General features: G+C 46.8%; 1 protein-coding gene across 1 annotated transcript in view; it reads left to right on the top strand.

The window, feature by feature from the left end:
- Window positions 1-12,684, top strand: part of mipol1 (mirror-image polydactyly 1) — a 13,550-nt gene extending 866 nt beyond the window's left edge. Inside the window, exons 4-13 of the mRNA XM_068752017.1 lie at window positions 162-444; window positions 1,337-1,460; window positions 1,623-1,728; window positions 2,198-2,324; window positions 3,934-3,967; window positions 4,633-4,800; window positions 7,153-7,206; window positions 9,799-9,893; window positions 11,340-11,516; window positions 12,408-12,684. Coding sequence (XP_068608118.1) covers window positions 162-444; window positions 1,337-1,460; window positions 1,623-1,728; window positions 2,198-2,324; window positions 3,934-3,967; window positions 4,633-4,800; window positions 7,153-7,206; window positions 9,799-9,893; window positions 11,340-11,516; window positions 12,408-12,474 — 1,235 coding nt within the window. The 3' untranslated portion in view covers window positions 12,475-12,684. The remainder of the gene's footprint in view (window positions 1-161; window positions 445-1,336; window positions 1,461-1,622; window positions 1,729-2,197; window positions 2,325-3,933; window positions 3,968-4,632; window positions 4,801-7,152; window positions 7,207-9,798; window positions 9,894-11,339; window positions 11,517-12,407) is intronic.
- The last annotated feature ends 410 nt before the right edge of the window (window positions 12,685-13,094 follow it).

The following is a 13,094-nucleotide window of genomic DNA, read 5'->3' as shown; positions in this document are numbered from 1 at the left end:
TGTCAGGCCAGTAGTTGGCAGTGTGATCAAAACTCCACAGAAAGAGATGACAGGAAGGAAGCAGGAAATCATCTCTGCAGCACGTTGATGACATCATATGCTGCAAAACGCTCCCATCGTCCGCCAACGATTCATGTTTGCTTTTGTTTGTCTCCCTTCAGCTCCTCAGCACCTCCAGGAACCTCCGATCTGCTCCTCCCCTCTGACCCACAGGAGGTCCGTGTCCCCTGTCTCACCCTTGTCCCACAGGAGGTCCGTGTCTCCTGTCTCTCTGTTGACCCCCAGGTCTCTGAGAGGAGGAGGGGAGGTGCAGATGGACCTTTCCACCAGCAGAGAACCTTCTCCTCAGACGGAGGGCCGTCTCCACGGCTCTGATGGAGGAGGAGGCTCCAGAGGTCCTGGTAGTCCCGCCTTCAGAAGACGACTGGTCGGCACTCTTGACAGGTGAGACCACCTGTGCTGTTCCCTCAGACGATGACCGCGGGGACGGCGTCTCCCCAGCACAGAGGTTTATTCAAGCCCCTTGCTTTTCATTACGCTTCATCTTTTAGATTCTTTTAACTCCGTGTGCTTCTTCTTTTGCCTTTAGGATGCATTTTATTCAAATGAAATTTGCGGAGCAGTTTGAGCTGCATCACCGCTTGAAATGTGACCTATTAGATTTATATTTGATTTGGTTAGTGAAGCGTTAGAGGGAGACGGAAATAGACGGGGAAAGATGGCGGGAAGAGACAAAAGTTGATTAGAAGCAGCTGATATAATAAAGTCAGAAACAGTCAATCACAGAAGACCGTGTCTTATTTACCTGCTTTATTGCGCTAAGAAGCAGCCTGACCTTTAAGGTAATATGAGAGAATTACACGAGTCGGTTCTGATTAAAGCAACGCCTCGTAACCTGCTGCCTCATCTCACCGCCTGACATCTGATAATGCGAGGTTAAAAACACCTGGCTTCAGTACACGCAGGTGAAACTGTAATGAAGTACCCTGAGATGATGTCAGCGCGCTCCTGACCGATCGCAGCCATGCCGACCACTGGCTGACCTGCTCTGCACAGCTTCGGAGATGATCTTGGCTCTGATTTTCATAACTTTTCTAAATCATTTTCGTCTTCACGCATCTATGTGTAGGTCAGTCGTCGCTTCTTTTACACGCCGGCCCTTTAAATCTCGGTTTCCCTCCCTTGTCTCCTTAAATCTCCAACAGTGGCGCTTCTGTTCATCTTCCCCATCTTTGTCCAGTTTTCCCCTTACAATGTATTTTCCCCGACATATTCTCGAGAGAAGCGATCAGGATGTCAGACGGAACTCCTTTTGACCCAAACGCGTCTCCTCCAGCTCTCAGCAGGAGGCCGCCTTCGGTCCGGCCGCCACTTCCACTCGAGGACAGAGTTTTGATCGAGACAAAAACATCTCGCTTCTGCTGAAAGAACTCGACGCTCTGAGAGACGTCAACAAGAAGGTCCACAGAATACACACTGTGCACACAGTAGTACACACAGTAGTACGCACAGTAGTACGCACAGTCGTGAAACATGTGACATACGTTCAGATGATTTGGAAAGCAGGCAGTGAACATCATTTACATACGTGCGCTGTGTGGAAACCCCTGCCTGTGTTCCAGCTGCTGGATCAGCTGGTCCAGAAAGAGAAGGAGCTGCAGAAGAGGGAGGTGGAGGAGGAGCTGAGGGAGGAACAGAGGGAGGCCCAAGACTGGGAGAGACCTGCAGGTGAGGAGGGAGAGGAGAGGGAGGTGTATGTTGGACTCTGTGTGTGTGTGTGCGTGCGTGTGTGTGTCATCCAACAGGATTATGACTGAAACAAAAAGCCTCCTCCCTGCTTTTTTAAAACGATTGAACTATAACGATTTAGAAGATGCAGAAACGTTTTATTAGTATTTTTTAAATACCAATAAAATTGTTTTGTTGCGGCAGAAATCCGACTTCAAACATCAAAACAAACATGTTGAGCATGTTACCATGACGCTGAAGAGAAAGGTGTTGTTGCCTCAGATTCAGAGCTGCGGGTCATTTCTTCATTATTACATATCGACCACAGCACACACACACACACACACACACACACGCTCTGCTCTGATTGGATGATCAGTCTGAGGAGCGATAGAAGCAGATTGATGTTTCTACTAAATTCACTCTGGAACTAATATCTCCTCCTCCTCTTCTCTCCTTGTCACCTCAGCTCTGTTGGAGGAGGTGTTGGCGGCGCAGAAGCACAGAGACCAAGCTCTGATGTCACGGCTCCTGCTGGCCAATGAGGAGAGAGACGAGGCTCTGATTCGCAGCCGCCAAATACAGCAGGCCTTGGAGTACGCATGCACACGCACACACACACACACACACACACACACACGAGAGGTGCCTGCATTAAAAGCTAATTATATAGCTCTTTATCATAGATAATGACATTAAAAGCGCCCTCCTCTGAGGATAAACTGACTCCAACAGGCTCTTTAACTTAGTTTCTCCTTTATATTTCTCCTCCTTCATTATTCACCTCCTCAGTCTAGTTAAGAGCTGTGAAACGAGCTCTCGTTCTCTTCGAGGAGCCTCCAAATACACTAGAAAATCTAATTACCTCCCTGTTTTCCACCCCCCCGCCCCCCCAAGATGAGAGGGTAATTGATATTGGAGGCCACAATCCTCTTTATGAGGGACAGAATATGGAGGAGCATGTTCCATCTGCCAGGACTGCGAGTGTGTTACTCTGTGTGTGTGTTTTCTTAATGGGAAGAGGCGGCCTGTAATACCTCTGTAAATGTGTGTGTTTTAGTGTGTTTCATGCTAAACAGTGTGTGTGTTTATGAATAATGCGAAACTGCATTCAACAAACTGCTAAAATGAAAGCTCTCTCGTTTACGATCAACTTCTTTCATGAAAGCGATTCATTCCAAATCACTTTATGGCTCAGAATACGTCTCGGACCATCGGTTCCATCCTCGTTTAATCCCTAGATTTTTCTTTTGTTAACTTCTGGATGGCATTAATTTAAATAGACTGTCGTTTTTTTTAGGAATATTTGCTCCTTCCAGTTTAAGTTGCGTCACCTTGTTGCCCATCGGGTTATCCCCCCCCCGGACACGGGAGGGAACGCCGTTCTCCGTTTGGGAACCTCCTCTGTGGCGTTCCACAGCGTTCTGTCTCTGTGTGCAGACAATCCGAAGCTGGAAGGAACCGAGCAGACTGCGGTTTGTTTGTCTTCTCTTTGGCCAATGTAAAGAATCTGTTTTATATAAGTTAAGTAAAAAAAAAAAGTCATGTCTCTGCATATATTCATGGTGAAGACAAAAGTTTGTCGGTGGGACTTTGCCGCGGATCTTAAATGTAGATGTCGGCTGAGCTGAGCCAGGCTGGATGGGCTGTAAGCAGGGTGTTAGAGGAGCTTTATTGGAGGCGGCCGGTCTTTCATTACCCGCTGTTCCCTGCAGAGTGGCGCTGCCTTGGCCACCTTATTACAGTTTATTACAGAAAAACAGCGGCAGGATAAATGAAAAGAGCTTCCCAGGAGGAGCGGCAGAGGAGCAGCTAGTTACCAGCGCCGTGTCCACCATCATGGTGGAAGAATCTCCTGGATCTGCCCGGCTGACGCCCTTGCAGCTTTACCATCATTTTTGAAATGATGGCGAGTTTTCAGTTGGACTTCAGGGAGGGCAGGACGAAATTACTGCTCATCCGCTGCCATTGCAGCGCTCAGGTCATTTAGCAGGCTGCTGCAGAGGTCCAGCTTTAATTTTGTCTGCGCTGCCACACTGGGGAGGGGGTGGCTAGGATGAAACTACCGGTGGGCCCCCAAGCAAAAACTAACCCCAATACCCCACCGATAAAAACAGGTATGAGCTCTGTCGGTTCACACCGAAAGACTCGACAGGTAAACACCTAATAATCTCCTCGTAATCCAGAATTTCTGTCTCTCTTCAGGTTGGAGAATATTCCCATTGAGGACTCTGATTTGGTAAAAACACTCACCACATCTTCAGTGTACTACTACTAGTAATACTACTAGCAATAATAATGAGACCGACAGTATTGTCATTGGCTGCGTTTACATGGAAAAAATCTATTTAATCCGATCAGTGTTTGGATTAAAATTGTGATCAGATGCACGGTGTTCATGGACACTAAACATATTGATCTGATTAGGATTTGCGTGTTCATGCGTCACACTTTAGATCGGAGTAAATTATTTTGACATGCGCAATTTTACCAAATATACCGGAAATAATAGAAGAAGAAGCCGTAGCATGGCCCCGCCCCTTTCTGCTGGAAACGTCAGCGTTATTTGGCGCATTTTTCCCGTTTGCGCTGTTAGTTTCCTCCTTTAATGTCTCTGGCAACGTGTTTGTCTCAGATATTGACATGTTCTGTCTTTCGCTCGCTCTGCTTAAACGAGCTTCCGGGAATAACAGAAGAAGTGTTTTCATGCGCCCTGATCGGATTATCAATCGGAATAAAATCTTGATCGGGTCAGACTATTCCGAGTCGGGCTGTGTACACGAAGCGTTTTTATTCAGATCAGGCTTTTAATCCGATTAAATGTGTCCATGTGAACGCAGCCATTGTAAATTATAATGGTTTGTGTTTGCCCTGATCTTCCCCCGTGTGTTTGTCGTCACTCAGGATGTTGATGAGCTCCTTCAGAGCATTTCCAACGCTGATGTCCAGGAGATGGAACAGTTGGGTTCGGTTCTGGTTCAGCATCTGCGGTTGGCAAGGCAACGGCAAAATGACATCACGGCTCAGGAGATGAAGGCTGTGATGGAGGAGCGAGACAGCTCTGCAATCAAGGTGAGAGTCCTTACCTGTATGTGAATGTGATGACCTGGCGATGTGTCTGGGGTAAACCCCGCCTCCTGCCCAAAGTCAGCTCTGCAAGGAAAGGTGACCCGATGACTCAAAGTCATTCAAAGTCCAGGTTTGAAAAGTTAGAAAGGCGTTTATTTTAAGACATAAAAACAACAACACATCAGCTTTTTAAAACTTGACAATCATCTCGGCTGTGAGGTTCTGAGGATTGGATTCCTCTTGTCTGCACGTTGTCTGGTCTCACTCGAGTTTTAGTTTTCTGCTTCCTGTCTGAGTTCGGTCTGACTGCAGCTGACACCACCTCTAAGCCATCTGTTTAACCCGGTTCTTGCTGCGCAGCGTGACGCTGGGGGCGGCGCCGAGCGTCGTCCGGGTTACGGAGGCCCCGGCAGCCCAAACCTCAAATATTTGCAGTTTAAATCTGAACATGAATATTTTGAATGGTGTGAAAACAAAACGGCGGTGAGACAAATATTGACAGTCAGATTGAGACGACCTGACGAAGCTGACGTGGAGCCGGTGTTTGCTGAACGCTCGCTGTTTATACACCTGTTTGTCTCCTCAGGTGTGTGTGTGTGTGTGTGTGTGCGTGCGTGCGTGCGTGTGTGCGTGCGTGCGTGAGTGAGGACAGCGCAGCCTGTATGTGTGTGATGTTTGAATGTAATCTCTGCTCAGTATTTGCTTATGGAGACGGAGGAGTGTTGATGATCTCAGACATTTAAGTCAGAGAACAGCCTCATCCTGTCCCTGGTATGACATCACAGAGGCTCCGTCACATGAACTATGACATCATTATAGACTCAGAGCCCCTCTCTCTGTCTGTTTTTATTCTTACATTCATTCGTTCCTGGACTAAGAAGACTCTTTTCTGGTTTAAATCTGAGACCACTGATGGGAGGAAGTGTCAATCAATATTCAATAAGTGGAGATGATTGATGAAGGAAAATATTCCCTTTGTTCTGTCGTTCCTCTGGAGGCTGACGATTATCAAAGTTCAGCTCCGAGTTTATTACCAAAACCTGCAGAGTGCTGGATTTCTTCCCTGTAATTTATCTTGATCCAAACATCGCTCTCTGTGGGAGGATCCGGTGGGGCGGGGGGGGGGGGGGGGGGGGGTGAGAAGGCTGACTGATGGAGGGATGACAGACGGAGGGTGAAGGAGGCCGACCGAGGGGCAAGACAAGTGAGGGAGGGGCAGAGATCCCAGCATGTCAGGTGGTGGCTCAGAAGCACCACCTTTAACTGATGCCAGATAAATGGTAAAGTGTTACCATGGTAACCAAACTGCAGCAGCAGCACCACTGTATGGTGGAAACCATGGAAACAGTCACCAAGGAAGCGGAGGAGGGATGGAATAAAGAGTCATTTTACTGTGTTAGTAGTAGCGCTGAAGTACTTTTGGTCAGGATGTGGTACTTGTACGGGAGAAGTGGTACTTTTATGGAGGAAGTTCTACTTCTACAAAGGTAGTGGTACATTCACATTTCTTGTTTAGTGGAAGTGATGACGTGGTATTTGTTCTGGTACCGCCCCGCCTGCCTCCGTTAACCTCATAAACCTCCTTTCTGTGTTGGTCTCGCCTCCGAATCACCCGGCCTATTGCCGCTAACCCTGTCAATATCTCTGCGCCGCCATCTTTTAACACCCCGCCCCTCAGTGTTAACACCACCCCTCCATGGTAACACCTTAATCCGCCTTTGCTTCGCCGCTACAGCGCGCCGAAATATGTTTCAAATGCCGCTGTAATCCTCCGAGGAGAAGAAGAAGAGAGAGAACACTCCATGCTGGAGGATTCCTCTCCTCCCTCCTGCCGCTCACCAATCCCTCACTCCCTCTCCTCATCTCCCAGGGATTATCTTCCCCGCCGCAGCCAGGACTTCTGGGAAATATTAGAAAAGTGGGGGAGGCGCCTTCCTGAGAGCTCGCAGCCACTCTCTGCCTCTCTCTACCTGTCTCTCTCTCTTTCTCTCTCGCCATCCGAGTCTCATATGACAGCTGCTGCTTCTTTTTATTGAGTTAATATCAGGTAATTACAGATTATTACGGGTTATTACAGATTATTAAAGCTCACCTGGATGGGCCAGACTCCTTAGAAGGACAGAATACCAACGACTGTCACTGACTCGGATCGGCCTGGAGACGATCAATCCGAGAAGATCCGAAGACACTTCTCAGAATTGTCTGATTTTTGTTTTATTCCTAACATTCATGCCGTGAGAACAGAAACAAATTCATGACATTATTTATACAGAAACAAACTGGTAAATAAATATTCAATTTACTTTTAGTCATCAATTGAAAGGATCAATAAATTCCGATTGCCTCTCTTTGCAGTGTAAACGGCTGGAACAGGATCTGGTTCAGGAGAGAGAGCAACGGAAGGCTGAGGTAAGCGCACACACGCGCACACACACACGCACACACACGCACACACACTATATCTCTGGCTCGTTTGCTTATTAACCGGTGGTCTCCGTGTTGAACAATCACGATGGGACGGCTCTTCCGTCGTCATGACGACCTACCGTGGAGACACCGTAGCTTGTTTGCCAACAACTTGTTATTCAAACTGGGCCTGTGTGTGTGTGTGTGTGTGTGTGTGTGTGTGTGTGTGTGTGTGTGTGTGGACCCATTCTGAATATGTTCCTGTGGGGTGGGAAGGAGATTCCTTTTCTTCCGTGAAGGACCGTCCTGTAGAAGCGGCCCGTGGGTTTCTGGTGCTGCTTCACCTGCTGCAAGTGTTGTTGGAGTTTGTATGAAAGGGTCAGGTGCGGTTTAGGGTTAACGGGTAGCGCAGTGGTGTGTAGAGTGGAGTTAGTAAGATAGGCAGGTTTCAAACGTACCGGGTCAGGGTTAGTCGTCTTGTTCATCCTGGTGTCGGATCATCAGAATCCAGACTAGAATCTGTTGTGTCCTTCCTGTCCTGCAGCTCTGCTTGTTTTCTTCTGCAGAAATATATTAAATGTTGTTATTAATGTAGCATTCGAGTTTTTTTTTTTCACCACAAAATCTGTTAATTAGGCTGGAGGGCTCCAGCGGGATTAGAGCCTGGAGAGGTTTTTAATTTCCAATGGAAAAACCAGCAGCTGCTGTTAAATTAACCGACAGACTGTCAGTGAGTCGCCAGAAAATGGCAAGCATCGACCAGCAACTAGAGCCTTGAGTCAGAGCTTTAAACCACAAGAGTAGACGAGAATGTAAAACCACAGTTTTAGACCAGAGCTGGAAAACAGAGCTTTAACTGAGAGCTTTAAACCACAAGAGTAGACGAGAATGTAAAACCACAGTTTTAGACCAGAGCTGTAAAACAGAGCTTTAACTGAGAGCTTTAAACCACAAGAGTAGACGAGAATGTAAAACCACAGTTTTAGACCAGAGCTGTAAAACAGAGCTTTAACTGAGAGCTTTAAACCACAAGAGTAGACGAGAATGTAAAACCACAGTTTTAGACCAGAGCTGTAAAACAGAGCTTTAACTGAGAGCTTTAAACCACAAGAGTAGACGAGAATGTAAAACCACAGTTTTAGACCAGAGCTTTAGACCCCAAGAATAATCACTAGAATGTAAAACCAGACTTTAAACCATGCGATAACTTAAAACCAGAACTTTGAACCTAACTTTGTAATCCAGAACGTCACACTGGGACTTGTAGTCCACATGAAGGACAGCCTGTTTCCTGTTTGTAGTCCACATAATTTCACAATAAAAGTCTATAAATACAAAACATAAGTGATATTCCTGCTGCCTGAAGCATAAATACAGATCTGATCTGACACACCGGCTTCAAGCTGCTGACCGGGGGGGCTGAATTTGGGGGCTGATTGTTGTGAACTGTCCCTTTAACTCCTCATGTTAAAGGTCGGAGTAGCTCCTCCCCATTATCCGGTTCCTATGCTAATTAAAGGTTCCCCTCATCTCCTGCTACCCCCCCATGAGCCCCCTGTTTAAAATGGGATGTTGTGTTGTGGGGTACACATTGTCACACATGTAGTTGTATTACCCATCATGCCTCTGTGCTTCCTGAACGCCAGCAGGCGGTCTGCTTGATGCTGTTGTTTGGTTTAGCGTGAAACAACACAACAAAAGATGACATCATCGCACATCGTGCTTCTGGAGGTGATTTTAGATGTCCTGGAAGGCGGATTATGTTTCTCCTCCTCCTCCTCTTTCATTGACCTTAACTCCTCATGTTAAAGGTCAGCTCGGCATCGCTCCTGCTTACTGATCTCATTTGGAAATTATTCTGATTAATAAATCGTGCGGCTCTTTTGAAGAGTCTCCTCCGGCCCGGCTGGGGAAGACACATATTGACTCTCCGGGTTTGGGTTCTCTTTGATGTCTCACTTTAAACTCGCAGACCTTGAGTGCTTTAATTAGCATAGAGGAGGAGGAGGAGGTCAGGATCGGGTCTGTAATCCCTGCCGGAGTCGACCTCCACACTGTTTGACCAGAGACGCAGTGAGGTAGGGGGGGTAGGAGGTGCGGAGATGGGAGGTGATAGGTCTTGATGAGACAGGAGATGAGGAGACAGCTGATGGATGTTAGGAGATAAGGGGGGTGGACAAGACATAAAGGTACAGGAAGTGATGGGAGGTTCAGCGATAGGCGGTGATCAGTGATGAAGAGTTTAGGTGCAGATAGGAGATGAAGATATTTAAAGGTGGTGAGGAGCTGATGGAAGGAGCAGAGACAGGAGAGGATCGAGGGAAGTCATGAATTGATCATTAGATGAATGTTACATTATGAAAATCCTCATCATAAATCAATTTGACTCTCGTGTTTGTTAATTAGATAATCATTTAGTTAATTAATCCTTCATTCAAACAGATCTGAAACCACACAGTTTGGTAATTAAACCTTTCTGCACATCAACATCAACTGATAACCGGTCTGCTCTGAGGTCCTTCATCATCATCATCATCACTTAAACGCTGCTGACGCGGATCGAAACGAGCTAAATGTCACAATTCATCCAATCAGGAGACGCTGCTGAGGCTTCAGAAAGAGAGAGGCGGAACTCTGGAGAGCAGGGTGCAGCTGGAGGCGGAGCTACAGGTGCTGCGAACCAATCACAGGTGAGACTTGTCTGTCTTATCTCCTCCTTTACTATCTGCCGTTAGCGACCCACGAAGGACACCAACAGCGTCGTTAATTAGACGCCTTCATAAAGACTCGATTCAGTTTTACGCACGACGGTGGCAGAAATCAGGCGCTGTTCGGTGTCTTAGAGCAGGACCAGTCAAAGGTTCGGGGACGATGTCCCCCTCCAGGTGGACAGGAATGTGTGTTGGGACAATAGACAGAAACACGACAGTTTGTCGAGCAGCAGAGTGAAGCTGGCGAGTAATGCAGGACGCCGTGCTGTTTGTCCACGCTGTCCAAACTGTGACTCTCCATACATCATCAGGATTGAGGCTGGACGCCTGCACGGACGCCGGGGAGGGAGAGGGGATCACCAGGTGGGGGGGCGTGCTGCAATATCGGGTTTATTTCAGTGTTTCCAGGGAAATAGAAACGTCTTTTTTTTTCAGTAGTTCTCTTCATTTCACAGAAAAACTTCTTTGAGTTTCTTTGTATTTAACTGAGTTTTGAAAGTCCTCTTTTTCAGAGTGAAATAAATGGAGCATAATGAACATTAGCAGGAGATAAGGAGGCCGATATTAAACTGGTAACCCTTTAATTAACAGCATCTCTGCTCTCACTGATGATTCCCAGAGGCTTAGGAGGAGAACCGGTGAAGGAGGTGTAAGCGCTGCACCGTAGTCTCCTTACTCCATCACACCATGCCCATGCAGCTATCAGGAGGGAGGGGGGGGGAGTCGGCTTACTTTGGGTCTGCAGCTGCACCTTTATGAGACTGACTGGTCCCGAGTCCAAACATCAATCCATGTCAACACATTCCAGAGGTTCAGGGATCTCCCGGAGCCCTCTGTGCCGGGTCTCAGCTGATCTGGTCCCCGACTCGGGCGGATCTCCACTCATCTCCGTCTGGATCTCCTTTGGTCGACAGCTGGGGGTCAGACATCAAACATACGTTTCACTAAATCTTCATTGGATGCGGGTCAGGAGCAGGACTGACCCACCTTTGACCTCTGACCCTCTGCTTGTTGGTTCAGGAGCTCAGTGGTTGCAGTTAAAACCCCGATGGTAACCATGGAAACCTACTGTCTAGTCTGAGAGCAGAAGATCATCGACTTTTCTTAAAATGTCAAAAGGAAAGCAGCGGAGAAAAGGAGTAATCTCCTCTGAACGGGGACGTTTGTCCTTCGTCCTGTCTTCTGCGTCCATCAGCTGTTTACCTTTAATTAACCTGAAACCAGGCTTCAGCTATCAATATCACAGCTGATTGATTAACCATCAGCTGCCGGGAACAGGTCGGGTTGAGCTGGAACGTCGCATCGGAGTGCGAGGAGCCACATTAGCCATGCAACATGCTAGCATACAATAACATTTTTATTTTTGGGCTTATTCCTTTGAAGACTTTGATGAAACTTCCAAACTTCCCCTCCTCCTCTCTTCAGCTCCCAGAAACTCCTCGCCACTCCTCCCTCATTGCCAAGCGACGGCGTCGCTCCAGCGGATCAGACCACGCCCCTTCTGGTGCAGCTTCAGCAGCTGTCAAAGGAGAAGCAAAGCATGGAGGCGGAGCTTCAGCGCAGTCAGGAGGCGGAGCAAGACGCCGGCGAGAGAGTCCGCAGGTCAGAGTCTACCTTTTAATACACAACACCTCCGTCCTTGTTTTGTTTCTGCTGCAGTCGTCATGACAACACAAATATATTCAATGGCTTGTGCTGATTGTGTGCGTGTGTGTGTGTGTGTGCGTGAGACACACTGGGCACCGACCATCAGACACTAAAGCGCGTGGGACTAGATTTCGTTGGATGATTCGTATTCAGCCGACGTCGCTGTGAGTGTCTCTGCCGCGGAATTGATCAGGAAGAATTAATCCTTCAGATTGTGACTCGTACGGGATGATGGTCGGACGCTGAGTAGCGTGACTTCTTCTTCTGCTGCTTCTCATCTCATCAGTGTGAAGATGAAGGGATGAGACTCATGATGAAAACAGCTTAAGTCGTCCGTCTGCGTCGCGGCGCCGTCCTCCGGGCTCAAACCTGCGGCTCTAATTTGGCTGCCAGCGGGGGGGGGGGGGGGGAGCCGGCTCTGAAGAGCCTCCCAAGTTTCTGAATAGTGAAGAGAAGAATATTTGCTCTCCGGAGGGGGGGGGGATAGAAATCTGCTGGTTATTGGAGGCGAGAAGTTTAATTTGGTTTGTAGAGAGAGAGAAACTGAGCGAGCGATCGATGTGTGTTGGAAAGTCATCCAGGGTCAGTTTCCCAACTCCTCCCTCCATCATTTGAGCTTCATCTCAGTTTCCTGCTGCTCCTCAGGTTGTTAATATTCCCTCTTCTAGTCGGACGTCGTTGGTAGAAAGGGAAAAGCCTGGTCAGTGGAAATCTAGTTTCCCCTGCAGCCAGAAACTAATTAGTTATCCTGATTACTAAGCACACCTTTTATCGTCGGATGATCCAGTACCCGAGCAGGACGGATCCTCCTGCTCGGCTTTGACGGTTTCTGTGTGTCGTCATCAGGTTGGAGCGTCTGGTCGAGGTTTTGAGGAAGAAGGTCGGGGCGGGAAGCCTCCGAGCCGTCATCTGATCTCAGTTTGAAGCACTCATCTATTTTTCCTTGAATAAAGCTGGTTTTATTCCTGTTTCTACACTTTTTTATTCATGTTTCTACACTTTTTTATTCCTGTTTTGACACTTTTTTATTCATGTTTCTACACTTTTTTATTCATGTTTCTACACTTTTTTATTCATGTTTCTACACTTTTTTATTCCTGTTTTGACACTTTTTTATTCATGTTTCTACACTTTTTTATTCATGTTTCTACACTTTTTTATTCCTGTTTTGACACTTTTTTATTCCTGTTTCTACACTTTTTTATTCATGTTTCTACACTTTTTTATTCCTGTTTTGACACTTTTTTATTCCTGTTTCTACACTTTTTTATTCATGTTTCTACACTTTTTTATTCCTGTTTTGACACTTTTTTATTCCTGTTTCTACACTTTTTTTATTCATGTTTCTACACTTTTTTATTCATGTTTCTACACTTTTTTTATTCCTGCTTCTACACTTTTTTATTCATGTTTCTTCACTTTTTTTATTCCTGTTTCTACACTTTCTCAATGTTTATTCCGTCTCGGTACAATCATGTATCTTTTGATTTCTATCTATTCTGCATCCTTTCATATTTTCGGTGAATGTGATTG

The sequence above is a fragment of the Brachionichthys hirsutus genome, chromosome 18 (genome assembly GCF_040956055.1).
Source record: "Brachionichthys hirsutus isolate HB-005 chromosome 18, CSIRO-AGI_Bhir_v1, whole genome shotgun sequence".
NCBI classification, from domain to species: Eukaryota; Metazoa; Chordata; class Actinopteri; order Lophiiformes; family Brachionichthyidae; genus Brachionichthys; species Brachionichthys hirsutus.
Note: the sequence above shows the minus strand (reverse complement) of the source record. Positions and strands in the feature narration are given on the sequence as shown.